At 38.6% G+C, this 17,209-nt stretch overlaps 1 protein-coding gene across 7 annotated transcripts in view; it reads left to right on the forward strand.

Annotated features, from left to right (window-relative positions):
- Positions 1 to 17,209, forward strand: part of RHOT1 (ras homolog family member T1) — a 60,289-nt gene that overhangs the window by 11,723 nt on the left and 31,357 nt on the right. For all 7 annotated transcript variants that reach the window (XM_027625643.1, XM_027625647.1, XM_027625649.1 and 4 more), the window contains 7 exons: positions 5,705 to 5,763; positions 7,440 to 7,521; positions 10,397 to 10,440; positions 10,749 to 10,802; positions 10,934 to 10,986; positions 14,500 to 14,608; positions 14,924 to 15,025. In XM_027625643.1, coding sequence (XP_027481444.1) covers positions 5,705 to 5,763; positions 7,440 to 7,521; positions 10,397 to 10,440; positions 10,749 to 10,802; positions 10,934 to 10,986; positions 14,500 to 14,608; positions 14,924 to 15,025 — 503 coding nt within the window. The remainder of the gene's footprint in view (positions 1 to 5,704; positions 5,764 to 7,439; positions 7,522 to 10,396; positions 10,441 to 10,748; positions 10,803 to 10,933; positions 10,987 to 14,499; positions 14,609 to 14,923; positions 15,026 to 17,209) is intronic.

A 17,209-nucleotide genomic window follows, 5' to 3' on the forward strand; every position in this document is an offset into this window, starting at 1 on the left:
CCAGATTAAGAGGTACATAGGGCAAGGTCTTGAAGGGCCCTGAGCCCGGGAGCATCTGTCCCCGTGGAGTCAGAGTGTGCCACCTCCTGGTTCATCATTAGGTTCACCAACTAGGAAGCTCTCCTGAGCTCTGATGTCCAGAGTTTTTATATGCAGCTTTGTTATGTAGGCATGATTGATTAAATCATTGACGATGTGATTGAACTCAATCTGTGGGCTCCTGGCCTCCCCCCTTACCAGCTGCTAGGTTTGGGGGTGGGGCTGAAAGTTCCAACCCATTAGTCACATGGTTGGTAACCAGTCTCCATCCTGAAGCTATCTAGGCCCTCCCTTCTCCCTGATGGGTCATCTTATCAGGGTAAACTCAAGTATGTTGAAACGGACTTTAACAAAAGACACTCCTATCACACAGGAACTTCCAAGGGATTTTGAAGCTCTGCTCCAGGAACTGGGTGGGAATGAAGGCCAAATGGATTCTTTATTATATCACATCCTCCTTTAATATAATTGGAAATTCCTACATTAATTATTTTCTACTAAAGACAAACTGAACAGTAATTTTAGAATTTATTTTTCCCCTCAGAAGTTACCCTGCTGTTCATAGCTCTTCAGTTGCTGGTAAGAAAAATTTTGAATGGGATAGTTCCGGAAGCTCCACGAGGTGGAACTTAATTTCCTAAATGGCAGGGCTGAAACAAAAGCAATGCTATTGTGCTTGGGCAAGGTGAAAGCAAGTCAAATAATTCAGTCTGGCTGATATGCTAGAGGTCTTTCTCCCATTCATATAAAATTAGAAAATTCAGTTCATTATCAAATATTTGATTATTATGTTAATGTAGACGCATACAAGTATGCACCTTATTATTCATAACATTTGGATGTAAGTTATGTGGCACATAAGGAGTTCAAAGAAGGAAAGGGAGGGCTGCAGTAGCCCTGGGACGTCTTAGGGATGAGGTAGAATTTGTGCTGTCCTTGAGAGATGGTTAACATTTGGAAAAGCAGAGGAGTAAGAGGGAATGCTGTTTTAGATGAATAAACCATGTGAGGAGGCAAGATCCATCATAGCCTGTTTGTGCTTACGCAGAGCAGAATGGCCTTATTTGAGCAAATCGAGTATGTGGCAATAGTGGGAAATGAGATGAAATAGATGAGGTGGGATTCAATTATGCATGATTTTCAAAGGCCAGCAGAATGCTTCACCTTGATGTGGTAGGTAATTGGGAGTCAAGGCTTTTGATCAGATGAGTTAGAAAATGAAAAGATGTCTAAGAGAGAGGTGTTGGCATTTGTATTGCTGATGGATTTTAATAAGAGGAGAGGTTGGAGGAGGGGGTAGAAAGTTGGGAATGGGAAGTGTTTCAGTAAAAGTACCATAATTACAGAAAGGTGGGAACAGAGAGGAAGGAGTTAATATTAAAAATTTCAAAGGAAAATTTGATAGAGCTCGAACACTCAGTACAGAGGAAGGGTAAATCAAGGATGGGCAGTTTTTGAGTTTCTGCTTTTTGTCCTGATGTGTAGAAAGAATGTTCTTTATTAGTGAAAATATCATAAATCTGTTAGAATATAATCTCCATGAATGTGAAAAGAGGGAAGACCTAGTGCCATGATCAGGGGTATCCCCAGCACCTGGCATAGTGGCTGGTATATAGAAGTGCTCAAGAATTATTTGTTGAAGGGATGAAAGAATGCATTTAACATGCCAGTCTTTAGGTAAATTTTATTTATTTTTTTAAATTTTTTTTGAAGATTTTATCTATTTGACAGAGAGAGACACAGTGAGAGAGGGAACACAAGTAGGAGGAGTGGGAGAGGGAGAAGTAGGCTTCCCGCAGAGCAGGGAACCTGATGTGGGGCTTGATCCCAGGACCCTGGGATCATGACCTGAGCTGAAGACAGGAGCTTAACCAACTGAGCCACCCAGGCGCCCCAATCTTTAGGTAAATTTTAGTTGCCATCTGTAAAATTTTTTTTTTTTAGTAGGCTCCATGCCCATCTGGGAGCCCCCCATGTGGGGCTTGAACTCACAACCCTGAGATCAAGACCTGAGCTGAGATCAAGAGTTGGACACTTAATTGAGCCACCCCGGCGTACCTGCCATCTATAAATTTAGAACATGCTAATTTTCACTACCAAATAGTGACTTTTAAAGTAGTACTTGTTGGGACACCTGGGTGGCTCAGTTGGTTAAGCAGCTGCCTTCGGCTCAGGTTATGATCCCAGGATCTTGGGATCGAGCCCCGTGTCGGGCTCCCTGCTCAGCGGAGAGCCTGCTTCTCCCTCTGCCTCTGCCTGCCGTTCTGCCTACTTGTGCTCTCTCTGTCTGTCAAATAAATAAATAAATCTTAAAAAAAAATAAAGTAGTACTTGTTAACATTTTCTAGTAGCAAAAATTGTTTATATTTGTTATAGAAAATTGGGAAAATATGCAAAAGTACAAAAACAAAGTTATAATTACATTTACTTCAGAGATGACTGCTGTTGGTGTGTAGATCCTTCTGTTTTTTTTTCCAGTGTGAATACGTATTTATTTGTAAAATGTCATATAATCTGATTTATACCTGCATAATGTCATTTTTCAAAGTAAAATGGAACAATCTGAACCTCCAAATAATGACGGTAGTGGATTATAACATGTAGAATATTGTAGGAATCCATGAGACCATGCTGATATGAATCAGAAGGGAGTTTTTCCTTAAAGTAGAATACAGAGTAGTGGAGAAGGATTGCTAGAAATAGAAACATCACCATGTAGCAACCAGTATAGCAACACAACACAAGAATCATGAATGGCTGCTAAAACCAATAGGTAAAAGTTTGATGAGAAACAGAATGTTTGTATAGTCTCAATGTATCTTCTCACAAGATACTTATCAGTTACAAAGGAAATGATAATCACCTGCAGACACCACCTCCTCCAAGTGATGGTAGTTAACATCACCAGTAATGTGACAAATTAACATCATCTCCCTTCTGTGATGCCCTGTTCGGGATACAGTATCATTTCTGCAGCATTCCTGCCCAGAATGCAAAACCTGAAATTAATCACGAGATAACAGCATACAAACCAAATTGAGGGATAGTCTACAAATTAAATAACTTGTTTTTGTTTTTGTTTTTTTCAATGCTGAGGCCATGAAAGATAAAAAAGGATTGAGGAACTCTTCCAGACTAAAGACTAGGGAGACATGACCACCAAATGCAACATTTGATCCTGGGGGAAGAAAAAGATTTTTCTTTTCTATAAAAGATGGTAATGGGATGAATGGTGAAATAAGGTTGACAGAGTAGATAATAGCACTGTGTTAGTGTTAATGTCCTGATCTTGATGGTACACCGTGGTTATGGAAGAGAATGATCTTGTTTTTAGGAAATCATACTAAGGTGCTTAGGGTTACATAAAGGGCCATCATGTCTACAACTTACTCTTAAATGGTTTAAAAATACAGAGAGTAGGGGGAGGGAGAGGAAAGGAATGATAATGCAAGTGTGCTATAATGTTAACATTTGAGGGATTTGGTTAAAGAATAGATATGACTCCTTTGTACTATTTTTGCAATGTTTCTGTAAGTCTGATACTTTCTCAAATAAGTTTAAAAAAAAGTGGAACTAGAGCTGCTGGATTGGTCACCAGTGAATCAGTGAATATTTTAATTAATTTATATAGTATTTGTGTATGTACTGCTTGCTGACTTTAGGGACTATCATTCCTTCTCTGTATTATTGTCTTAATATTTTTTTATTTTACTTTTTATAAGATTTTATTTATTTGAGAGAGAGGGTGAGTGAGAGAGAGAGGGAGAGACAGCACAAGCAGAGGGAGCAGCAGGCAGAGGGAGAGGGAGAAGAAGTAGGCTCCCCGCTAAACAGGGAGCCCAATTCGAGATCGATCCCAGGACCCTGGGATCATGACCTGAGCCAAAGGCTGACACCTAACAGACTGAGCCACCCAGGCGCCCCACATCTTAGTGTTTTTTTAAAGTATGTCATAGGAAGAAGATAGAACACTGGCTTAGCCATCAGAAGATGGGTTATTCTCTTAAGTCTGCAACTCATTTTTTAGTGAGACCTTGAGAAATTGCTGTTTCTGGGTCCCAGGTATTTCATCTGAAAATTTTTGCGGGGGGGCTGGATAAGCTGACATTGATAACTGGATTCTAGCAGTTCTGTGATGATGGGCTCTGGATTCACTGACATGGTTGGAACTCAGAGAAGTGTTATCTTATAGTCAGCTACTTGAAAAAGGCCCAAGCCTTCTCACACAAGTAAACTGAAAAGATCCTCAGAAATTGGAGCTAGAAGATAACCTGTCAGACCATCTACTCTGAGCCTCCACTAGTGACATGCAACTTGTTTGCAGCACACCCTCTAAGTTGTTTTACCAGTACTCTTTTTTCCAGCCATTCATTATTTTTCCGGAAACTTGTGTTTTTAGTCACCCTTTCTTTTAGTCATTTAAAAAAAAGAATGTGACTTCACTTAAAAATTTTCCAGTTCTTTCCTGTTTAGGCTTTACCTTTGGAAACCAATTTGCTATTATGGCAGAGATTAATAGGAAGGTGGATTGTTTTCCTCTAGAATCACAAAAGGATTTAGTTGATGCAGTTGACTGTATATGATCAGAAAGTGATGGGAATAGAAATGAAATTTACAAATGAAAATGAAGATTTTTAAGTTTGTGCATTAAAAATCTTGATAGGTTAGGAAATATAACAGGAAAGTTACTTTTGTTCTTCCTAAGCTCTTCCATGTGATACCTTAAAAAAGAAAGAATATAAGGATGTCCAAAGCAGACACACTGATCTTCTATTGGTGAGGATGTAAATTATTCTCTTTTAGAGGTGATTTAAAAATATTTATTAAAAATAAAGACGATTATGCATGCTAACTTGAGTTCACTTCTAGGAATTTATCTTGTAGAAATATTCATTGCAGCATTGTTTATAAAGCTGGAAACTTGAACAGTGCTCATTGTTAGGAGACTGCATTAATAAATTAGGACATGTCTTATGATGGATTCTTATACAACTGTCAAAGAATTATGTAAGAGGCTTCTTACATTAATATAAAATGGATTTCCTGTTGCTATTTTTAAAAATTGTGATAAAATATATAAGACGTATGATTTAACATTTTAACCATTTTTGAGAGTACAGTTAAAGGGCATTAAATACATTCACAGTGTTGTGTAATCATCAGCACTTTTTCTCTCTAAAACTCTTTCATCATCCCCAATTAAAACTGTGTAGATTACATAATAACTGTCCCTTCACCCGTCCCAGGAAATTTTTACGTATGGACATGGAATACTGCCCAAGTACATAATTTAAATGATAAGGGAAGATTGTAAAATAGTACGAATGCTGTGATTCTGCTAGTAAACTGTGTGGTGAATTATTATAATAATATAAGTAAAGAAAAAATCTGGGAAGCTACATATGCTAAACTGGTAAAGAGGGATTGGGGGAAGATTGTTACTTTTATATTATATTTTGGTAATTTTTTTGTTTTAAACAATGGGCATGCGTAACTTTTCTAAGCAGAAAAAGAGATATACTTTAAGCATTGTACTAAAACTGGGTGATTTGGATGCCTCTGATTTTGGCTAATGAATAACACACTCTGCTGTGTGGTTGCTGTATTTGAGCTTATGTAGAACCTAAACACTTTATTATTAAAATAATGATGTTTGTTTTCACAGCTAGAGTTGGGAAGACATCACTGATTATGTCTCTGGTCAGTGAAGAATTCCCAGAAGAGGTAAACATTTTTATGTCTTGTCTATATTTAAAATCTTTTAAGGTTATCAAAATTGAGTTAAAGTGAAATAAATTCTGCACTTTTTTGGCATGTGTTTTCTTTCTGACAGTTGTGGCTTTAAAAGGGCGCATATTAGTTTACACAAGACATCCCTGAAACGTAGTGCAGGAGCAAGAATCAAACTAGATCTGAGTTCACCTAAGTCCTTTGCTTTTCCTCCTTTCGATCTTGGCTAGGACATTTGTCATCTACAGAGATGACAATTAGTCATCTTAGTTGTCTCATCTGTAAAATGGGAGCTGAAAGGGATATTAGATATCATCTAAGCTGTTAATCCTTTCCTAAAAATAAAATGTTATTCATAACCCCAAAATATAAAACAGGTGAGTATTCCTTTAGTTGAAGTAAGGGCTTGAAACATCTGGCTGGCTCCCCACCTGCCTTCCATCTGACACTCCCCAGTCTTTGAGGCATTAGAACCCCTAGGATTCTGACACACATATTTGAGAACCTTTAATATTATCCATTGCATCATTTTACAAATGAAACTAATTTATACCACCTCTGCCTACCTCAGAGGGTTGTTATGTGTCTCAAATGAGGTAGGCTTAATAATAGTAGAGTACCACTAAAAGTAAGGTGGTTTTATGATTACTGGCAATATATTTGTGTTCCGGAATGAGGGACTGTTGGCTGAGGCCTTATTTAAAGTTGGAATTTTGTTTTGGGGAATGGGATTGATGCAAATGGGATGAACATTATTTATTCTCTTCACATAGTTGGTGTATTAGCCCCCCAGTTTGCATTCCCCCTTTCTTTACTCTTGTTAAGAATATGTGTATAATTTCATTGTTCAGATAGGAATTTGGTATATTATATGGTAGTGTTTTCAGCAGTTACAAGTGCCACATAATCATTCAGTTTCTTTTGCTTTTTTTCCCTCTTAAATAAGATACTGAAATAAGTGATTACTTAATTTGTGAAATAAAGTATCATCATATGATCACTTGGAGTATAATACCTAAAGACTTTCTGTGATCATTTAACTGAGTTTAGAATTGTCATTTTAGCACAGTCCTCTTGAGTATGGATAAGAGGTTTTTAATTGGCTTAAAAAAAATCATAGAGTCTTTCTAAAAACTGGAATCATTAAATACAAGGCTTATGTAGCCAATCAGTATCTTCTAGAAGAAATTAATTTTGATAATTTATTGTTTTATTTGAGAATTGCTTTCGATTAACATAGCTCCTCATTTGTAGCATGTCTTAAGCATCAACAAAATGGAATGAAACAGCATTTTAAAAATCAAATGTTTGAAACACCGAATTAATTTAAGTATTGTTTTAGGCTGCGTTACATCTGAAGTATCCTTAATATGTTCTGTGCTCACACAAGTAGAAATGTGCATGCTTTTTTAAAAGAAGTGTTTATTGGGGCACCTGGATGACTCAGTCGGTTGAGCATCCAACTCTTGATCTCAGTTCAGGTCTTATCTCAGGGTCGTGGATTCAAGCACAAAAATAAGCATTTAAAAGTGTAATAAATCTTGAAAGGATAGGTATGGGTGGAAGGGGCTAATATATAGATGAATTTACATGATCTGTTAACAAGTTTGATTGATAATATCCAAAGGTTTTTTTTTCCTTTTCTTTTCTATATTTGTTTGCAAATGAAGGTTCCTCCCCGGGCAGAAGAAATTACCATTCCAGCTGATGTCACCCCTGAGAGAGTTCCAACACACATCGTAGATTACTCAGGTAATGAATATCCTCTTGTGGGTGAAGCTGCAGGGTTAATTTAATAGTCCTCAAAAAAGGTGTACATCCTGAGCTTTAAAAAGTGTTCCAGGATAAGTGTTCCTTTTTCTCTGGCAATAAATAATCATTTACTATTCTTGTCTCATTTATATCTCCTTGCCAGCCCCCACCCCACATGCCATATAAAGCCTCCGTCTTGTAGTTCTCTGTCCCAGATTTACTAAGTTGGGTTCCATAATAATGAAAAGGAAGGAGTGATGGTAAATGACAAGTAGTAGAGAAATCATTATCCTCCTTGACTTGACACGTTTGCAGAGTTAAGTTCTCGATTAATTTTGTTATCAGGCATTCAGGAATTCTGAATTTGAGAATTTGTTGAGTTCTAAATTTGTTCTTTAATTCATCAGCCTTTGTCCCCTCCCCCAAATAATAGTTAAAACAGTCATCAGCTTGCTTACATTATATGATAATAGAAGCACATTTGTATTGCTTTTAATAATTTAAAATTTTTCTACCCACTAGTACTTGCTTTTTTTTCTTTCAAAGATTTTATTTATTTATTTGACAGAGGGAGAGAGAAAGAGAGAGTGGCAGGCAGAGGGAGAAGCAGGCTCCCCGCTGAGCAGAGAGCCCAATGTCGGGCTTGATCCCAGGACTCTCGGATCATGACCTGAGCCAAAGGCAGATGCTTAACTGACTGAACCACCCAGGCGCCCCTAGGACTTACTTTTTATTTTTATTTATTTATTCTTTTAAGATTTTATTTATTTGAGAGAGACAGAGATATTGACAGAGAACATGAGTGGGGAGGAGAGGGAGGAACAGGCTTCCTGCTAAGCAGGGAGCCTGATGTGGGACTCGATCCCAGGACCCTGGGATCATGACCTGAGCTGAAGGCAGACACTTAACCAACTGAGCCACCCAGGTGCCTTAGGACTTAACTTTTTAATCACTAAATTATTTTGCTCTGTTCTGGGACTTCTTTAAAAAAAAAAGGGGGGGGGAGGGGTGCCTGGCTGGCTCAGTTGGTAGAGTGTGACTCTTGATCTTGGGGTTGTGAGTTCGAGCCCCATGTTGGGAGTCAGTTGTAACAGATGTACCACTCTGATGGGGTGTGTTCATAATGTGGGAAGCTATGTGGGGGCAGGAAGTATATGGGAAATCGCTGTGCCTTCCACTCAGTTTTGTGGTGCATTTAAAACTGCTCTAAAAAATAAAATCTGTTTGTAAGAATGGCATAACTACATTGGTAATACTTTGTTTTCCTAAGCTGGTATGCCACATAGTCTAAAGGTGAAATACTAAGGACTGTGCAGTCCGATACATATGACTATTGAACACTTAAAACCTGGCTAGTCTAAGCTGAAATGTGCTGTAAGTATAAAATACAGGTGGAATTAGAAGACTTGGTGTGAGAAAAAGAATATAAATCTCAATAATTCTCTTGTTGAGTACATGTTGAAATTTTAATATTTCTGATATCTTGGGTTAAATAAAAATGTACTTTTACCTGTTCCTCTTTACTTTTGTGGGGGGGAGACGGGCACAGAGAAGCAGGGGGAGAGAATCTTAAGCAGGCTCCATGCCCAGTGCAGAACCTGACATGGGGCTTGATCCCACAACCCTGAGATCATGACCTGAGCCGAAATCAAGAGTCGGACGCTTGAGCCACCCACGCACCCCATCCTTTTGACTTTTTTAATGGGACTGCTGGAACATTAAAAATGACATACACAGCTTGCTCATCCAGCTGCCAAACAGCAGTATACCAGAAGCTGAGGGGGTTGGATGCTTTCTGCTGCACTCAGCCTTATAACCTGCTTCATTTACAAAATTATTCTTTTTCAGCATTGGAATTGAAGCCATTACCCATTGATTACTCAACATATGAAGAGATATTTAAAATATGGCCAGTTATTTAGCATAAATTAAAATACCATTGTACTCATTTATGGTATTAGTTTGCATGTCAGAAATAACAGGCATTTTGGAGCAGGAGAATATTTAATACAAGGTGATCTAAATTAATGTCAGTTATTGCTTTTCTCTTCATTTGTATGCTTTAAAAAAAAAAAAAGATTTATTTATTTATTTGAGAGAGAGAGCACAAGCCAGAGGGGCAGAAGGAGAGGGAGAGAATCTCAAGCAGACTCCTCGCTGAGTGCAGAGCCCGACTTAGAGCTCGATCTCCTGACCCTGAGATCATGACCTCATGACCTGAGCTGAAATCAAAAGTTGGATGCTTAACTGACTCTGCCACCCAGGCACTCCATTCATTTGTATGCTTTTTCATCATACCTATGATCATGCATAACTCCTGCACTGTGGGGTTATATGCACATCCACCATTTGAGACCCATTCCAGCCAGAGATATGTGCTAGAAAGGAAATTCTGGACTCTTCACTATCATGCTTCGGTTTTGCTTCTGTGGCCTGCTCTCTTAAGATACAAGCTCTTAAGCTTGTATTGCCCAGATTCTCACCTGGCCTTCTGACCCTGTGTGTATGGACTCTTTGTCTGGGCTTCTGACTGCAGCACCTAGTCTTCTAGCTTGGGTTTCTGATCTCTTTGGCCTGACCCTTCTCAACTCTGGATCAGATGCTGGACTAGATTTATCACACAATGCCGTCTGCTCTTCGTGCAGTTATCCTGTGGTAGACTTGCCTTTCAGTGCCAGCCAGCTTCCTTATCATAGTCCAGCTTTTTCCTTTCCCTGGCTTGCCCTTGCCTTTGCCACCTCATCTGGCACTACACTACATAAATGACATGAGGGATGAGGGATGTTGGATGCGTGCCATGTAGATGTTAGCTTGGCCATTGGTGTTTATGAAAATGTATAAAATAATGAACATTTTTTGACTTTGTCATTTGTAGAAGCAGAACAGAGTGATGAACAGCTTCATCAAGAGATATCACAGGTGAGTTAAAAAAACAGCTGTAGGGTTTTTTGTGGGAACATGGTGATGATTTTGTGAGTCTTAGGTCTTAAGTCTTTGTTGTTAACTTCTGGCTTTGAGTATGTATTTTTGCAGTAAGTCCTTAGGAACTTTTTCCTGTTAAAGGCATGCTAAATGTGGGGTTTTTTTTTTAGGTTTCAAATTTTATTCTTCCTTTGGAAGAATAGGTTAACATATTAACAAATATGTTAACTAGCTGGCAATTAAATGCTACCGTTTACATTTGTATTGTTTAAAAATACCATTAATTTCTTAATTTTCTCTTGTAGGCTAATGTCATCTGCATAGTTTATGCTGTTAACAATAAGCATTCTATTGATAAGGTATGAACGTGTGACTTTTTTCACTATATCTAGTTAAATTTCAACGGGAGCACTTTTAAAATTGATCCTTAATTTAGAGTTTTCAGAGAAGATCCTCATTGTGGCTTAGCCCTTGTTAATTTTCTTTTTAGGTAACAAGTCGATGGATTCCTCTTATAAATGAAAGAACAGACAAAGACAGCAGGTATTTTTTTTTCCTCTGAAACTTTGTATATTGAAAAATTTCAAACTTAGAGAAAAGTTGCGAGAAAGAGTACAATGAACACCTGTAAACCCTTCACTTACATCCACTAGTTAACACTTGCCACATTTGCTTTACCTAGAGGTCTTTCTCTGTTTATACACACACACTGGTTTTGGAAGGAAAATTATTTGAGGCAGCACATATATTTGTGAGCAAAGCAGAAAACAGTGTTCTGGTACTATAATGATTTACAACTTCTGACATGAAATATTTTGATCATTGATCTTACATTATTTCTCTTTCTCAAACCACTGCTCAAGAAGTCTCTGCTTTAGAATCGCTCTCCATCTGTATCGTATGTGCCTTCCCTGTGGAGGTGCCTCTTGGGTGAGGAAAGGCTTCCCCTCGTCCCTGATTGCTTACGGCTGGTGTGTGTGACAGCATGGGACTGGGAGGGGAACGAGTGCCCCCTGAGATCGGGCTTATCCACTTGAGCCTTCCTTCCTTGTCCGTAGTGGAGACGAGGCTAATGCCTGTCTCGGCTGCATGTGGGAATTTTGAGAATCCAGTGAAATAATGCACTTGTACTGCTTTATAAGTTCTCTAAAGATGGCTAGAGATCTTTATTTAGGAATGCATAGAGGGAGATTCCTTCGAAATTCTTTGGAAGATACGTGTGTGATGGGAAGAAGTAAGAGAACACACCTTCTGTATTTTTCTGAGCAGAATGATAGTTCTGGGTATAAGTGTTTTCAGTTTTCAGTCAAAATGGAAACCAGAAATTTTTCTTGGCAGTATTATTTAATGGAACATGTTATTTATGAGGTATTTTTAAACTTTAGGGAAATCAGACTAATATCTGTGTATTGTACACATGTGGTCCTTTGTTTAATTTTTTTAGATCTCTTTTGGACATTTTTGTGCCTTGAAACTGTAAAGATTTGGTTCTAAACAGATGAACGTAGTCATTGAGCCTGCCTCATGTATTTACGGAGGGAGACTTTGTGACTGAGATGGCGTTGTATATGCTGTGTCTTGCAGCTCTGATGGCACCTCTTTGTCATAGTTTTAAATTTTGAAGTGACTTCCTGACAAGGTAAAAAAGAGACGGTGACCCCGTAGAGCTACACTGTCCAATGTAGTAGACTCTAGTCAGTTGTGGCAATTTAACTTCAAATTAAGTAAAATTAAATAAAACTAAAAATTCAGTTCCTTGGATACACATAGCCACATTTCCGGTGCCCGGTAGCCACTTGTGGCTGGTGGTTACAGTAATGGACAGTTCAGATACAGATCATTTCCATCAACACGGAGGGCCGTAGCAGATAGGCCTGCCTTCAAGGCATCCACAGCTACATGCTCCTGACACTTGCTCTTCTTGCTGCACACTTGAGAGCTGTTTCCACAAGGGACTCTTCAGAGAAGGCAGTTTTTCTGGGCTCTATCAAGCACCAGATTGGACGCCTGAATTTAAAAAAATTAGTTTCACGGTGACAGCTTCCTACAGTTCTGTGGTTAGTTTTGTGGCCCTTTTGTTATCCTCTGAAAGTAGCTTATAACATTTGAAGATCGAATTGAGCTTTCTCAGGTGTGGCTGTTTTTCCCCCCTCTCCAAATCATATGATCATACTTACTTTTCTTGTGCTTGACTTGTCCCAAGGGGGTCTGTTTCTTTATTATATGGACCTTACACTTTCCTAGTAACTTCTTTCCTGAGCCTCATACCTTAAGTTTATATTTGTTGCACATATATTTTCCGTAGGACTTCCATGGACTGTTGTCACAGTGGTTCTTAATCAGGGGTGCCCATCACTGTCACCTGAGGTACTTTCAAAGAATATAGGTGCCTTTGCCCCACTCCTGGAGTTTTAGAATCTGTAGGTTTGGAGTAGGGCTTGGACATGTGTATTTGTTTAAGCTCCATAAATTATTTTGTATACACCTTTAGTTAAATGCAAACCACTACATTTTTGGAGACCCTCCTGGCTTTGTTAGGAATCTATATTTGGGTTATATAGTGGACCAGGCCCTTTACGCATAACCATACTAGGGGTGTAAATTGTGCAAGAATTTCTCTTGCTATCTGGAGTTCCAGGAAGATGATTTGCTTTTTCTCCAAGCTCTCTTGCAAGATGTACAAATAACAGTTCCCTGTTAGTCTAGCTTTCTCTTATAATCCCCATTTAGATTTCTGACAGGCCTGTCAGATTTAACTTATCTGAAACAAAATCCTTACATCCCTGCCTACATCCCACTGCCCCCCCCCCCCCAATCAATCTTTTCTGACTCAGGACATCTGCTCAATTTGTCCAGCCAAAAACCTATGTATTTTTCTTAATTTCTGCCTTGCCCTCAACCTCCATATCTAATCTACCAGTTGTTCCTGTTAGTTCTGCTTCTAAAATAGATCTCAAATCTGAATACTTTCTCTCCATCTTCACTGTCCTAATCCAGGCTACCAAATTTTAAAAAGCTTTTTATTACTGAAAAAAAAAATCAGACACATAACAAAAGTAGAGAGGATCGTCGAATGATTCCCTCCGTATCTGTCACCGGCTTCAGCAGTTACCAATTCATGACCGGTCTTGTTTCATTTACTACCCCTCCCATTGGGATCATTTTGAACAAATCATACTGTCAATATTTCAATCTGTATCTCTAAAAGGCAACATGACTCATTTTATTGTGCCCCTACTCCTAATTCCTCACCGGCTTCCTGTTTTACACTTATAATAAAATGCACACTCCTCACTGCCCCGTACGTGTCTGGCCTTTACTCCTCTTTCCCGCCCCTTTACGCCCCTCTTCCCCTTTGCTTAGTAATCTCTGGCCACTCTTGACATATTTCTGTTTGGATTCACCTTTTTTCGGTTTGAGCCCTTTGTACACATTCTCCCTTCTTTCTGCACAGCTCTTTTCTGGATCTTCACAGGCCCCGTTCCAACTCATCCTTTGCTCCTTGGCTCAGATGCCACCTTGTCAGAGAGATTTTCCCCTGATTACCGTATAATTAGCCCCCTCTCATGACTCTGTCCCATATCTCCCTATTTACTTTCTTCATTGCACTTAGGAATTGGAAAGTGTATTGTTTATTTGCTTATTGTCCATTTTCTGATTTTCACTATTAGAATGGGCAGGGACCTTATCTGTCGTATATCCTTTAATGCTTAGAACAGTACCTGGCTTACAAGAAGTACTCAGTAGGGGCTCCTGGTGGCTCAGTCAGAAGAGCATGCGACTCTTAATCTCAGCGTCGTGAGTTCAAGCCCCAGGTCGGGTGTAGAGATTACTAAAGAAAGTAAATTAACTTTAAAAAATGTTTTTAAAAATAAGTACTCAGTAAATATTTGTTGAATATGAACATGCTGCTAGGGGACTGGAACTGACTACAGTAGAGGGTTCATGTTGGGGGGATTAAGTAAAGCTAATTAGAATGGGTTATTATATATTTTAAAATAGATATTTGAGGTCTTTTGCCTTCCTTATTATTGCAATATATTCTGTTTATTTCAGGCTGCCTTTGATACTTGTTGGGAACAAATCTGATCTGGTGGAATACAGTAGTATGGAGACCATCCTTCCCATTATGAACCAGTACACAGAAATAGAAACCTGTGTGGAGGTATGCCTTACCATTTCATTTAGAAATTTACTGCTGGTGAATTCTCACTAAACTGTGGTTTGAAATACGATGTGTGAAAGTGTGGGATGGGATAACTTTCCTGCTGTTCGTGAAGTCATGTAAACCAAATAAAAGAGAGAACTTGGGATTGGCCTCTGAGTTCTTTGCAGACATTAATATTATGATTTCGATGGAGAAAAATGTCTTTTTCAGTTTCTTCAAGCAATCTTGTTATTACCTTATATTGATAGTTTAAAAATTGTTTTTAGCTCCCATAATTGCTTTTAGGACATAAAATTTTAAACTTTTTTTCAGTGTTCAGCAAAAAACCTCAAGAACATATCAGAGCTCTTTTATTACGCACAGAAAGCTGTTCTTCATCCTACCGGGCCCCTGTACTGCCCAGAAGAGAAAGAGGTAACCCCCTGCCCCCCAGGCTGTGTTAGTAGGGGCTGGAATGTGTAGGTAGTAACTCTAGTAGTGATTTTTAGTAACTCTTTTTTTTTTTTTTTTAAGATTATTTATTTATTTATTTGAAAGAACGAGAGATAGCGAGCAGGAACACAAGCAGGGGGAGAGGGAGAGGGAGAAGCAGGCTTCCTGCGGAGCAGGGAGCCCGATGTGGGGCTTGATCCCAGGACCCCGGGACCATGACCTGAGCTGAAGGCAGACGCTTAACGACTGAGCCACCCAGGTGCCCCGATTTTTAATAACTCTTAAGTATTCTTCTAAACTGAAATTTAAATTATTGTCTATTAATCAATTATATTTTCTAGGTACTTCAAAGACATTCATGTTAAATACTATGAATGGTATTCCAGGTCAAAAAGTATTTCAGGAAATGCCATTAAAAGAAACAGAAGAATTGGCAACAATAACAGTAAAGTCTGAAGACTTACCTAATGGTTTACTTACTTTGCTGGTATAAAGTTCACAGACTTAAAAACACTCACAAATGAAAACCTTGTGTAATGATTTGACATAGGTACAGCATGTAACGCAATTTGAATATTCCATTCTGTTTCATAGCTAAGAAACACAGTAGTATCTAAAATTTAACAATATTTGCTATAGACTTTTTTCTTTTTTAAAAAAATTTATGTATTTGTTTTTAATTCCAGTATAATTAATGTACAGTGTTGTATTAGTTTCAAGTGTACAATATAGTGATTCAGCAATTCTGTATGTTACTTAGTGCTCATCATGATAAATGTACCCTTGGAGTGCCTGGGTGGCTCAGCAGGGAGCCTGCTTCTCCCCCTCCCTCTGCCATTCCCCCTGCTTGTGCTCTCTGGCTCTATCTTTCTGTCAAATAAATAAATAAAATATTTTAAAGTAAATAAATGAATTGATGAATGAACCTTAATCCCCTTCATCTATTTGCCAAAGTCTTTTTTTTTTAAGATTTATTTATTTATTTGAAAGAGAGAGAGAGAGTGCACGTGCGCACGAGCTGGGGGAGGTGAGCCAAAACCAAGAGTTGGCCGCTCAACTGACTGAGCCACCCGGGCGCTCCTGCCATAGACATGTATGGATATACCACATTTGTTTGTTTATCCATTCATCTGTTGATTGACATTTGGGTTGTTTCCATTTTTTGATTATTGTGAATAGAAGAAGTTTGAGTACCTGTTTTCATTTCTTTTGAGTGTCTATTGAGGAGTGGGTTGCTAGATCACATGGTAGTTCGGTTTCATTTATTGAGGAATCACCAAACTGAATGGCAGGTTCCAATTTCTCCACGTCTCTGCCATGCCAGTACTTGTGATTTTCCTTTTTGTGTGTTTGTGTGTGCTTTATTATGGCCATCCTAGTGGTGGTGGGGGTTTTGATTTGCATTTCCCTGATACCTAATGATGCTGAACATCTTTTCATGTGCTTATTGGCCATTTGTATATGGAGAAATGTTTATTTAAGTCTTTACCCATGTCTTAATTGAGTTGCTTTCTTATTGTTGAGTTTTTAAGAAATAAAAAGTTGCAGATTTTTTCCAGGAAAAATTTATAGTATCAGTGAGTGGCTGGCAGACTTTGACCCGTGGGCTAAATTGGCCTGCCACCTGTTTTTGTACGGTTTGTGAACTCAGAATTTATATATTACACGTTTCTCAATGATTGAAAAAAAAATCTGAAGAAATAATATTTTGTTATATGGGAAAATCATATAACTTTCAAATTTCATCGTTCATAAATAACATTTTACTGCAACACAGCCACACTCGTTCCTTTATGTTTGTCTGTGACTGCTTTCGTGCTTCAAAGGCACGAGTAGCTGCAACAGAGCCCGCATGTGCTGCCCTCACTTCTCCCTGCTGCCTGGCACACTGCTGATTGCACTGACCCCGTTATGACTTTATAGTGTGAGTACCAGGTGTGCCACGGTACCTGAGCATCTTACTGTTTTATTATCGGTGCATTACCTAGCATTCCAGAACAAAAGAAATATATGGCAAAGCAGATAGATTTTCTGAGCTCAAACTCCAGTTCTCGCATCATTTTTTTAGGGACCTTAATGCAAATGCAAAGGAAAGTTCCATGTTTTATAATTCATTTGACTGTGCACTTGAAGAGCTTCTACCTAACCTTCAATTGGAACTGATTA

This window comes from Zalophus californianus, chromosome 16 (assembly GCF_009762305.2).
Source record: "Zalophus californianus isolate mZalCal1 chromosome 16, mZalCal1.pri.v2, whole genome shotgun sequence".
Taxonomy (NCBI): domain Eukaryota; kingdom Metazoa; phylum Chordata; class Mammalia; order Carnivora; family Otariidae; genus Zalophus; species Zalophus californianus.